Genomic DNA, 12068 nt, shown 5'->3' with positions numbered 1-12068 from the left:
ATTTTTTTTTTCTCTTGAGAAGGCCAGTGCCTTTGATCTCTCCTCTCCTGTGTGTTTCATCTCCTGCCCTCTTATTATCATCCTCTCTTTCACCAACCCCTCTCCTCATATTTTTCTTGCCTGCAGGTTCCAGCGCCATGCCTTACAAGAGGAATCCAATGCGTTCAGAGCGCTGCTGCAGCCTGGCTCGCCACCTGATGACTCTGGTCCTGAATCCGCTCCATACAGCTTCCGTGCAGTGGTTTGAGCGCACCTTGGATGACAGCGCAAACAGGTCCATCCACGTGCTCCACGGCTGGCTGGGGGAGGGTAGTGAGCAGAAAAACCCTAGTTATTGATGAAATAAAGGAAGAGGCTGGCTTTAGAGGGTTAAACTGGTTTGGGGTCCATGTTCTCCTCTCACTCAATGCACTGCTTAGAAAGTGCTTGTAGGGAACAGCACACTGACATATTTAAAATATGGTGTTTTCAATCTACACCCCTCAATTCTGAATCTCATGCTGGCAAACACCACTTTATGAAAAGCAACATCATTAGAAGACATTGGGAGCCCAGCAACAGAGGCTGTAAACTGGCTTCTCTCTTTGAGTGAGGTAATAATGTTTTACATAGTAAAGATCCTCTGAAAAGGAGAACAGGAGTACCAGGGAATGGTGCAGTAGCCGAGGGTAAGGGTAACACACTGCTCTTCTTGTCCTGGCCTGTCCCAGCAGCGGGTGCTGTAGGTTGCTCCTAGCTTCCCCAGTTCTGGCCTATCCCAGGAGGAAGTGCCTATAAGGAATAGTTCTGGCTGTTGGAAGGGGGAGTTGCCATCTAGAGAGACATGTGCAGGTACTAGGGGTTGAGTTAGGCTGCCTCATCCTTTTTTGCTAACCCAGACACCCTGGTTACATGTGTTTCACAGGCGTGTGTGTCTGGCTGAGGCTTTCCTCACAGCTGACATCATACTGAGCACGCTGCAGAATATCTCCGAAGGATTAGTGGTGTACCCCAAGGTAAAGTAACAGAACTTACATGCAGTCCTGAATCTCCGTTAGCACTGCGGACCTGCAGAAGAAGCCATCCCACTCAGAGCACTGAATGCTTACCTGCTGGCTCAGTGAATATTCCTAAGGGCTGCCCAGCCAAGCTGTCCAGTTTCTCACCATGGCACTTTTCTGTGCAATGCAATAATCAGAGGACTCTTGAAGAAATTAAAATGCAACAAACTTAAAACAGATCATAGAAAATACTGTTTTCTGAGGCATACGACTAACTTGTGGAACTTGCTGCCACAGGATATGGTTGAACCAGCCCTTACTAAGATTCAAGAAAGTGTGGGCAATTACATGAATGTGACTCACACCTGCAGTAATATTAGCTAGGATAAAATTTCAACATTTCAGTTTTACTATGTTTATTTCTAGACTGGGTCTGGAAAAGGTGGCTTTTGTTTTGTTTTTCCCCGTTGTACAATTTGGGGCATCATGGGGCAGGGGTACAGCAGGAAATACCTGATCAGATCTACTGATAGTCGACTCCAGTGTGATAGTGCCTGTTTCTTTGTTTTTTTTTAGGTGATTGAGAGGCGGATACAACAGGAGCTGCCCTTCATGGCCACAGAAAATATCATCATGGCCATGGTGAAAGCAGGCGGTAATCGCCAGGTATATACCCAGTTAGGAGGGTCTGATGCTCACTGCCAGGCATCATACTCTTGAGGAATGGGGGTATATAAAAGCTCGGAATTATTTTCCCTCTCTCCCTTGGTGACTCCTTGGTCTACCAGAGCTGTTAATCTTAGGATTATGCTGCAGGGCCAGTCTTCTTCCAGTCATTTGGGAAGGTAGCAGCTTGGGGGAATTCTTATTCATTGTTAGAAGCTCTGTGGGGGGGATATCTATCAACTTACAATGTAGCGAGTTGTCCGTTATTTATTACATTAGATTATGAGAGCAGATTGTAATTCTTAATTGTTTGTTGAAAAGGCACCTAGTGCAGGATGGATAGCTACCTGCCCCACAAAATCAATATAGTGCTTTTTTCATTACTCTTTATGATCCTTCAGCCAGTTTTTAATCTGGGAGACAGGCTTCATAGCAGACCCATTTGATTTGAGTCTCTGTCTCACAGCAAATGTTACTGAATATTCTAATACAATCCAAACACCAGGACTGTATATTCCCATCATCACTAGCTTTATAGTTCAGTCTAAATCAGGTAATCAGCTTGCTTGGCAGGATTCATTCTTAATAAATTCATGCTGCTTATATTTCCACTTGCCTCTGTACAGTAATTTCCCCCTAAATATTAGTTTCATCATTTTATTATTGACAGAAATTAGACTTGCAGGTTGGTAACAGTAGGTGGGATTTTCAGGTTGTTGGAGTTAGGAGCTTTCAGTGGGACTTGTGTTCCTAACTCATTTAGACACTCCTGAACACTCCTCCCCGCCAGTATAGCTTAGGCCAGTGTACTTGCTTTTTGTAACTTAAGTTTGGTAACTTAATTCCCTTAAGGGGCTGTCTAATTGCAGTGTAGACATCTGGGCTCTGGGACCCTCCCTCCCAGCAGGGTCCTAGAACCCAGGTTCCAGGTGAAGTCCAAACATCTGCACTGCAATTAGACAACCCCACAAGGCCGAGTCAGCTGACATGGGCCAGCCCTGAGTTTTTAATTGCAGTGTAGACATACCCTCGGAGTTAACTTTAATTCTTATTTATTAGTGAGGCTACCTTCTCTCTAATACTATTTAGTTAGATACAGTTATTATAAAATCTCCTGTTGTTCCCATTAACTCCTTTGACTAACTTTAACTTGTTCTGCTTTTGCGCTATCTTTAATCCAAATAGTCTCCCACAGATCCTACCGGGGTGATCTCTTTCCAAGATAGGAGCTGGGGACTCATTTGTTTACATGTTGCTGGCACCATCACCCTCACCTCTGTACCCTGTAGAGTGTGCTCTATAGATCTGCATTGGGGAACTGAGCATTCCACTGGAGGAGCAAGTGGGCCATTGGCAGCATGGGGGTGGGAAGGGCATTAATAAAAAATAATGCATCTTAGGGTTCTGGGAAAGCACAGCCGGTGGAGTCTCTGTTGACATGGCTCCATAGAGCTACATGGATGGGGATCAGGGCCAGTGTCTTTGTGCAGACACCTCTGCCTGCCATTGGTTTCCCTAGGTTTGGAGACTGACTGGCACAGCCTTTTCCATTCAGGGGCATCTCTTTAAGGGAATCCTTATGGATGTTACGTCCCCCAGTGCCCCATCCTGTATGATTTTCCTTGGGAGGGGATATTTTTTTTTCCCAGATAAACCTTAACTCACCTCAGGTAACTACGTTCTTCTTGCTTGCTAAGTGGGACAGTTTTCTTCTCTTCCTTTCCAAACTTGTGAATGTTTTGTGCTATTAAACTCCTGCAATGTACCCTGCACCTCAGGGGCAATTAGTGGTGGATAAGGAATTCCTGCATGCCCAGTTTATAGAATGCTTTGGGAACAGTCATGATGATTTTCCAGCAACAGACCATAGATGGGTTAGAATTACTAAAAGTATCCCACAGTGTGTCCACAAGGAAGGGCTTGAGAAAGTGGAAAGAGTTCCACCATCTTATTTTGTGGGTGTAGTGCAGTAGCTCTCAAATTTTTTTTACTGGCGACCCCTTTCACATTGCAAGCCTCTGAGTGCAACCCCCCTAATAAATTAAACACATTATTTAATATATTTAACGCCATTATAAATGCTGGAGGCAAATGGGGTTGGGGTGGAGGTTGACAGCTTGCGACCCCCCCATGTAATGACCTTGTGACCCCTTGAGGGTCCCGAACCCTTGTTGTGTTGTAATTAAACAAGGACTATATTTATAATACAGACCCTTAACCTCAGGGGAAACAATTTAAAGGATGCAGCAGTGATATGGTGATTGGCCTCAAATAGCTATGATACAAACTTTTTCTCTTTCATTCCTATGCTATGCAATACAACAGCCTTTGACCCACCTCTACCCTCCATGCACCAGTGAGTCATCTGGCTTGAAGTGTGCTGTCAGTAACATGATGATGGCTCTCTTCCCCCTAGGATTGCCATGAGAAGATACGCATTCTTTCCCAGCAGGCAGCTGCTGTTGTGAAACAGGAAGGGGGAGATAATGACCTCATTGCTCGGATCCGTGCTGACCCCTACTTCAGCCCCATCCATGGACAACTGGAAAGCCTCTTGGAGTCCACCTCCTTCACTGGACGTGCTTCCCAGCAGGTGAGGTTATGGGAAGCAGCTTAAAATGTTATGGAGCACCATGCCATAAATTATCCAAACCACGTCCCTTTATGTGTCTGAGACATTCCACTTTCTATATCTCTGCCCCTTCCATTACAGGATTGGCTCTCTGCCCATTCTTCTAAAGGAAGGAAGGGTTACCATATTCTTAGCTACATAAGGCATTCCTTCCCTTTTCTGTCCATCTCAGTTGCCTTCTATCTCCCCCATAGTCTTTGATTCTTGATGTGCTGGGTGACTAGGTGCATCTGTGAGACTGAGACCCTGGGACCACAAGCTGGAGCTGAATGAAGCACAGAGAGGAACTCTTTTCTTTTTCTAACCTTCTGTTCCTCTTTCCCTTTGAGCAGGTGGCGAGATTCCTGAAGGAGGAAGCTCGCCCAATGCTGACCCCGTACCAAAGCAAGATGGGTGTGAAAATGGAGCTGGCACTTTAGGCTGGGCTTGTGGATGTATAGGGATCTGGGTGATATTAAAAGCCTTAATAAACCAAATGTATTTACTGTGTCTATACTTGTGGGTGTCCGTACCCTGGGAGTGACATAGCCATCCCAGGGCTCACACTCACGCCCCCCAGAAGTGTGGTGGTACTGCTTGTTCTGGGTCTGCCGTATAGCCAGCCAGCCAGCCTCCCTCTCCTTTGTGTTGGGATTGCTGGGAGGAGGTTGGCATAATGCCCACATTTGTTCTGGTTTTGCAATGACCAAACTAGAGTGACAACTCCATCACACACACTCTCCTCTCCTCGTATGGTATGTTTCAAGCGGATTAAGTAGGCAGCACTAGGGACTTGATTGCATCTACAAATTGACCATCAGTTGAAGGGCATGGGCAAAGGGAAACCAGTTTTGTCGCCTCATTTGTCTGCTATTAGACTATTGTCCACAGTGGTGCCAAAGTGTTGGTGGGGGTTGTTTCCTTGAAAGTGGCTGTGGGAGGACTATGATTATGATTTAATCACACTTAACCCCTGCTTTGGCCAGATGATTAGGAGTAGTAAAGGGAGAAAGCTTGAGCCTGATTGCTTTTCATCATAGTAGCAGTCCTCGACAATACCTGTGACACAACCCAGTCATAACATGTCTGTGCTGTACCAGAATCTTTGGCTGTAGTGCACGATAATCATACGTGAAAGATGTGGAGTGGGACCAACCAAGGTGACTCTTACTTCCAGGCCCAGTGGCTATTGGCTTAAGGATGAGCAGTGCTGCTCAGAATCACTGGTTATAGGTAGAAGTTGTTGTTGAAATGCAGCCAAGAGAACATACAAGGGTACAAAAATCATTTGTCTACCAAGAATGTGTTCCCTTATGGTGAGGAAAGAGAGAGTAGGGACTCTCATAGAGTTCATAGATGCAAAAGAATTTCAGGGGTTTGTTAGTTTTTTCTAAGTCTGTATGTTTTCCTGTTTATAACATGTTTTTTATAGACTAAATTCTCCTTGATTTCAGAAAAGCTGTCTGACCCTCCACCAATTCCTGAAAGATCATTCTGCAGCCCTCTCCTTTCTCTGCCACTTCATTCCTAGGCTTATCTTTCAGCACAGGGAAAGCCTCCCGTTTTTCTCTAATATATGCAGTCCCACAGAAGATGTGATCAGGAGAGCTCAGGGGTTTTTTGTTTTTGTTTGGGAATCTGATTGTGTCCTGACAGTCTCATGTGAGAGGTGGAGGCATGGCTATTTTAAGAAACTACCTGTTCTCCTGGAGGTCATTGTGATTTGAAGAATTTTCTAGACTTCCCAACCTAAGATTTGGTGTTTAACGGGATACTACTATATTATGTATTCCGGGAAATTGGAAATCTCAGGCCATGACCCCATCACTCCTGCAATTACTTTGCCGCTGGGCTAAGAAATGCAGAATCTCTCTCAAACAGTTGTGATTTTGTGGTGATATGTATTTTTCCCGCTCCTTCTATATTAAACTTTAATTGACCATCTGTTTAGAAGAAGTTTAATTTGAACATCAGTAACCTTCAGACTTTTTATTCAAAAAGATGCCTAAGAGCACATGTAGATTTGGCGTTTTTAAATGTATTTCCTCCAGAGATGAGGGGGAGCGTGTTAGTGGAAAGAATCCCTCAGAGGGAAAGGGAAGAGACAGCGCACAGATTTGTCGTTATCTGGAAACTAGCTTTGATGCCAGTTGGGGGAACCCAGCTGTGGGATGTTTGAATGGGTCTCAGATTAAATCTGATTGTATTTTTTCTGGAAAACAAATACAACACAAGGAACAAAGCCACCCTATTGGCAGCTTTGTGTGATACACACAAATCTTTTTCTGGCTCTCATCTGGGGCTTCTACTTGAGTCTATTACAGAGTTTAGAAGAACTTGGTTCAAGTTTTTTACCTAAGTAAATTAACAGAGTCCTCTGCATTATGTGGCTCTGCTGTACCTGTCAGGGAATTATACCCCTTGCCCATTATAGCAGTAGGTCCAATACAGTGCTGCAGAAGCAGCTCTTCCAACAGGTCATAAAATGAATTATATTTTGGAGGATTTATCCTGTTACATCTTGATAATCTACATTCAGCAGATATCCCAAGCTAAGCAGGGATGGGTCTGATCGCTATATGTAACAGAAATAATCACAGAAATGAAAGGTAGAAAAGACTTATTAGCTCAACTGATGTTACTGTAGTAATGTGTGTAAATGCACATTGCTACAATAAGGAAAATCTGTTGGAGCTTTGCTCTTTCAAACAAAAAATAGAAATTATAGAAATGCAAAACTTAACACACCCTTAATTCTGCCTTGCTATCCTTGCCAATTTACCTTTCAAAATTAAGCCACTTTGCCTATGCACCATGGACTTGGCAGGGGAGAGGGGCATGAGGCTTATAGAGTGAATACCAGATTGTCCAGTCCAGTACTAGAAATGTACCACCTATCCATTGTGTAGTTGACTTTGACATAACTACAGGCTGTCCTTCAATTCACCTCTGCTTGCTTGAACCCCCCCATCTTACACTTTATAAACACATGCAAGACTAGTCGACACACAGCCAGCTCTCCAGTATAGTTCTTTTGTCAGATATTGGAAACTGTTATCTTTTAGTGATTTTCAGTAGTCAGACTCCTTGCAGCTGCATACCTTGAAAATACTGTGTACTGTTGTGTTTCATCTAGGTAGACTGTTTAAATGATGATGGACCTAAACGTAAGATGGCCAGTTACAGTCATCTGAAGTCTGTATGTGAATGGACAAAATATACCATGTTTAAGAGGTCTCAGTTCCATAGTCCAAGCAATGGGGGGTGAAAGTCAATATATTTGAAGTTTAAGATAACTCCCTGTGATACTTAACAAAATCATGTATCTTCAGATGATGCATAAAGCCAGGGGCCTGACATCTTTTAGAGAGACAATGCTGTGCATGTAGGACTGGGTACCAGGAAATCATGTGTTTTAATCCTGGTTCTGCCATGTTCTGTGTGACCCTGTCCAGGTCTTGTCAACTATGTTCCTCAGTTTACTCACCTGTAAAAACTGGGTTAATATGTACCTTACAAGTGCTATGAGACTTTAGTATTTCTGCAGTGCTTGGAAGATTAAAGTGCTAAGTTGTGTTATGGGGGCCATTAAAGGAGTCATGGTACTTTTCACAATAGCTCAGGGTAGGAATGGAGAGGACATATTAGCCTCAATTTCCAATGTGGGTAAATTACATGCTGCAAACCTAAAACTGGGGCTAGTGTTCAGTTTCACATTGTTTGGTACTATTGTGTAGAGGAGGTGAAGGCTGCATTTCGGTAGTGGGTAAAGTGACTGTTGTGTGTCAAACACAAGATTAAAAGGATTTTCAGATGGAAGGTGCTGTATAAATGTAAAATGTTCTTTCTCAGTGCATCCTGTTCACTATTCTCTCTCCATATGATCTTCATAGTAGAGAGCGATTTATCTCCCATCACCATGCCCTGGAGCACTGACCTCATGCAAATGACCACCATTGACTCCTGAAAAGGAGTGTGTGTTCCTGCAACTATGCTGCTCTCTGGCTTCTCTCTATCTTCTTGTTCTTCACTTGATTATCACCCAATCTCTGTATCTGGGTCCCCCCCCTTTGTAAGGCTGTCTTTGCATATGTATAATTTGTTGACAGTAGCTGTACCAGGATGGACAACATTTTTTCCAAGATCTACCACTTCGCTATGCAAAGAAACAGAACTAGTACAATGTGCCTAATTACTGTCAAGCAGAGGGGAGAGGGAACCACCTGTCTCCCAAAACATCTGTTTACCAGTGGGTGAAGATTCAGTAGGGGGGTTTACATTCACATGCCCGAGTGACCCAGGTCGCCAGGGGGTGAATCGGGCCCTAGTTTCCAGTTACGGTGGGGAGCCCTGCGTTTGGGGGCTGGGGAGAGGGGGTACAGGCACGTATGCTAAGGGGGGGTTCCCGTGCCACCCTCAGGAAGCTCAGCAGCAAAGCGCGCTGCAGGGACAGGCTCTGCAGTATCGCGCCTGCCAGCCGTGGGGCTGTGACGGGCGCGAGGCAGGCCTAGGGACCAATAGTACGCGCCGTGGGGAGAGCTGTGTCGCGCCGCCATCAAAGACTACATTCCCCATAATGCTCCATGGCGCCGCCCGGATGCTGCGCATGCGCAGAGGCGGGGAGACGGCGCTGCTGACGGCGATAGAAGCGGTCGGTCTCCGGCGGCTGCAGCAGGGAGGGGGCTGAGGCGGCTGCGGACTCGGGGGCGCCCCCCTCCCGGCCGGGGGGAGCGGCGCGCGCAGCAGGTGAGCCGAAGGCGGGGGGCAGATGGACAGACCGACCGAGACAGACGTGTCCGAGGGACGGGCGGGCAGCAGGCGAGGGACCGGCCGCGGGGCGGGGCGGGGCGGGCTGGAGCCCGGGAGCAGCCCAGCCAGGGGCGCGGGCAGCGCATGAGGGACTGAGACCAGCCGCGGGCCCGGCCGGGCTGCCTGGCTGAGGGCGGCCAGACGCACGGAAAGCGGGTCTCTCTGGAGTGGGCCGGGGGACGCAGCCTCCATAAGGAGCCCTCTGGGCACGCGGCACGTAGCCTCCCCTCCAGGCCCCCTGCTGCTCCGCAGCGTGTCCACTAATGCCTGTAACCCTGAGGGCTGGACGGGGCAGAGACACCCCCTTATCTGGGACCCCGCCGCAGAGGTGGCTCATTCACAGAGAGAGACCTGTGTGTCTGTTGGCTCAGATGGGCACCCTTCATCTACATGGATGTTTTCCCTTTGTACACACCCACGTTCCACCTTGGTCGGCTTCCTCCGGATTTCAGCTGTGGTTTGCAGTTAAGAGAATTGGGCCCGGAAGGTACGATTCCTGCCAAACGTGAAACCAGATGGGTCTGTTCGGATACAGCCACCTTGCCAGGAGCTGAAATGTTAACGAAAAAGCTCCCTTCCTGTGTTTCTGGATGACCAAAACCATACTTATGATTTCCAGCAGCAAGGGGAGGGCTGGACCCTGGTCTGCTGGTAGGGTAAGCTCCTGTCCCGCCTCGGTATTCATATCCCTTCCCTCGCCACTGAGGTGACTTCAGGGTGGTCCCTTCTCTACAGCCCCTAGGAAGGTTCCATTTCACCTGATCTGGTGACTCAGGGGCTGCACTGCAACTTTCTGACTCATTTTATACAATGATTCATGACTGGATTTAATTAGATTTAATGGGGCATCTTCTCCTGCCTTGTCTCTGTCCATCTTTTCTTTTGGTCCATTCTTGCTCCATCTCTCTCTATGCCCTTGTCCCTCTTCTGTTTGACTTTATTCAGACTTGCCATGGGGCTGCTCATTAATTACAGGCTTGGTTGTCGCTAATTCCCATTGGCCAATTTCGTGACCTTTTTGCCACTAGTCAGAGCTTGCCTGCCTTATATTTCTGCTTGTTCTCAGTTTCTGTTCAGATATGCTGAGAGGAGAGACTGACTCCTGTTTGGTCTGGTGTAAAGCTGGAGGGTGAGGGAAGAGGAACATCTGTAAGATGACCAGCAACATGGCAATAGCCTCTAGGTTTTGGGCATGAATGGGTGTAATGCAAACCCTCTAAAGTGATATGTCTGCTCATTCTAAATGGAAACACAACAGTTGACGTTGCTAATGCCACAATCTGGCTATTTAGAGAGTAGGATTTGCTAACAATACCCCATTGGAAAGGTGAAAATAGACTTGACTTCTGAGACTTACAAACAAAGGAGATACCGTGAGTATAACTGGTCTGGTTCATCACTTCCTATGACAGCACTACTGGGTCAGTCAGTCCCAAGTCTTCTCCTTGACAGTGTCTAGTTCCTGATGCTTGAAAAATGAGTGGCGAAAACAATGAGAATGTAGCAGGCCAAATGTACAAGGTTGTAGTAGGGAAAAAGAAATCCTTCCTCATTCCCACAGGCATGAAATAAGAATGATGTAGGAGTCATCATATCTCATACTACAATAGCTGTTAATAGTTCTAATATAGTCCAGCTCCTTTGAGACTATGCACATAAAGTTACTAGTGTATAATAAGTTGCAGGTTCTGGGCCTAAGTAGTTTAACATATGGCATGTATTATAAAGAAGCATTTCTAGCAGATCCTGGACAGTGGTCTGGGTGGGAGTAACCTTATAGTGGGGGATGTCATGTTTTTAGATTTTAGGTCTTGGCTACACTGGCGCTTTACAGCGCTGCAGCTTTCTCGCTCAGGGATGTGAAAAAAAAAAAAAACCCTGAGTGCTGCAAGATACAGCGCTGTAAAGCGCCAGTGTAAACAGTGCCACAGCGCTGGGATCGCGGCAGGCTATACCCCATCAGGATATGGAGTACATGCAGCACTGGGACCACACTCGCACTTCAAAGCGCTGCCGCGGCAGCACTTTGAAGTTTCAAGTGTAGCCATACCCTTAGAGAAGCAGAGTTCTGAAAGGAGTCATCTGACTGTGGCCCTGAATACATCTCTTAAATTGCAGCTCCGCTCAGCAGAATGATGTTCAGCAGATCTGCTGCCTGGGTTTATTCAGAGTCACATCTGCTGAATCTAGTGCTGCCTTTTGCTCTTGTTAGCCCCGCAGAGCCAACAAAGCTATGAGAGAGTGAACTGGAATCTCTTCTTCCTTGTGCATTGTCAACAGATTTACAGGTCCAGTCAGTTAAATCTGTGCAAACCCGTCAGAGGCCTTGGAAGGTACAAGTATCACTAAGGTCGTAATTTGACTTACAGGGCTTTTTATTGCTGGTGATGTTGGGTGAGCAAAATAAAACACTGCTTGACCCTGGTGTCTCAGGGTGAGTTTGTAGGGCTGGCAGGAAAAAAAATCTTGTAGTCTAAAAATCCCTGGCCTGAGGTTTCCCTTCACAGACCTGTCATTGTGATGTATGGGTGGGCTTTGCAATCTCCAGGTTTAGGGTGTGATAAATGATTTAGGCAGATGCTAGAACCTCTCATGATTCTACCTGGCTAACATGTCTCTCCTGCACAGAGTCATTTGTCTACTTTGGAGCCTGGTAGATAAAATATCTCTCCTTTTTTTGTATTTTAAAATGAATGTTAAAGTGCAGTTCTGCTCTGAAAAATGACTCTGTGTTGGCATCCTGGACTTCCATGTTCATTGTATCTCAATCATAATCAGATGTGCACTGTCTATAATTTTTTTTTTTTCTGTGCCAGCCGTACCATGTCAAACTGTGATCTGAAAGTCAAGCTTGGTTCTTCCTGGCTTATTCATTATCACCAGGCAACAAGATTCTGTCCTCTCATACATTATCTTCACAGTGAATCAGAAGTTTGAATGTGGCCTTGCAATTGGAAATTTAATTATTCTGTTGCTTTTGCATGAGCTAGGATGGGCTGAGT

General features: G+C 46.0%; 2 protein-coding genes across 6 annotated transcripts in view; both read left to right on the top strand.

Annotated features, from left to right (window-relative positions):
• Nucleotides 1-4754, top strand: part of ADSL (adenylosuccinate lyase) — a 43465-nt gene extending 38711 nt beyond the window's left edge. The window contains exons 9-13 of one of the 2 annotated variants that reach the window (XM_050917349.1): nt 127-274; nt 905-995; nt 1557-1646; nt 4063-4239; nt 4611-4754. In XM_050917349.1, the coding sequence (XP_050773306.1) occupies nt 127-274; nt 905-995; nt 1557-1646; nt 4063-4239; nt 4611-4697 (593 nt within the window). In that variant the 3' untranslated portion in view covers nt 4698-4754. The remainder of the gene's footprint in view (nt 1-126; nt 275-904; nt 996-1556; nt 1647-4062; nt 4240-4610) is intronic. The other variant, XM_050917358.1, reaches the window with a different exon arrangement.
• A 4148-nt stretch (nt 4755-8902) lies between these two features.
• The window catches only part of SGSM3 (small G protein signaling modulator 3), a 63796-nt gene continuing 60630 nt past the window's right edge, over nt 8903-12068 (top strand). For 3 of the 4 annotated variants that reach the window (XM_050917037.1, XM_050917055.1, XM_050917029.1), the window contains exon 1: nt 8903-9003. The gene's annotated coding sequence lies outside the window, so the exon portion shown is untranslated. The remainder of the gene's footprint in view (nt 9004-12068) is intronic. The other variant, XM_050917046.1, reaches the window with a different exon arrangement.

This window comes from Gopherus flavomarginatus, chromosome 1 (genome assembly GCF_025201925.1).
Source record: "Gopherus flavomarginatus isolate rGopFla2 chromosome 1, rGopFla2.mat.asm, whole genome shotgun sequence".
Lineage (NCBI taxonomy): Eukaryota > Metazoa > Chordata > Testudines > Testudinidae > Gopherus > Gopherus flavomarginatus.
This window is presented reverse-complemented; position numbering and strand designations above follow the sequence as displayed.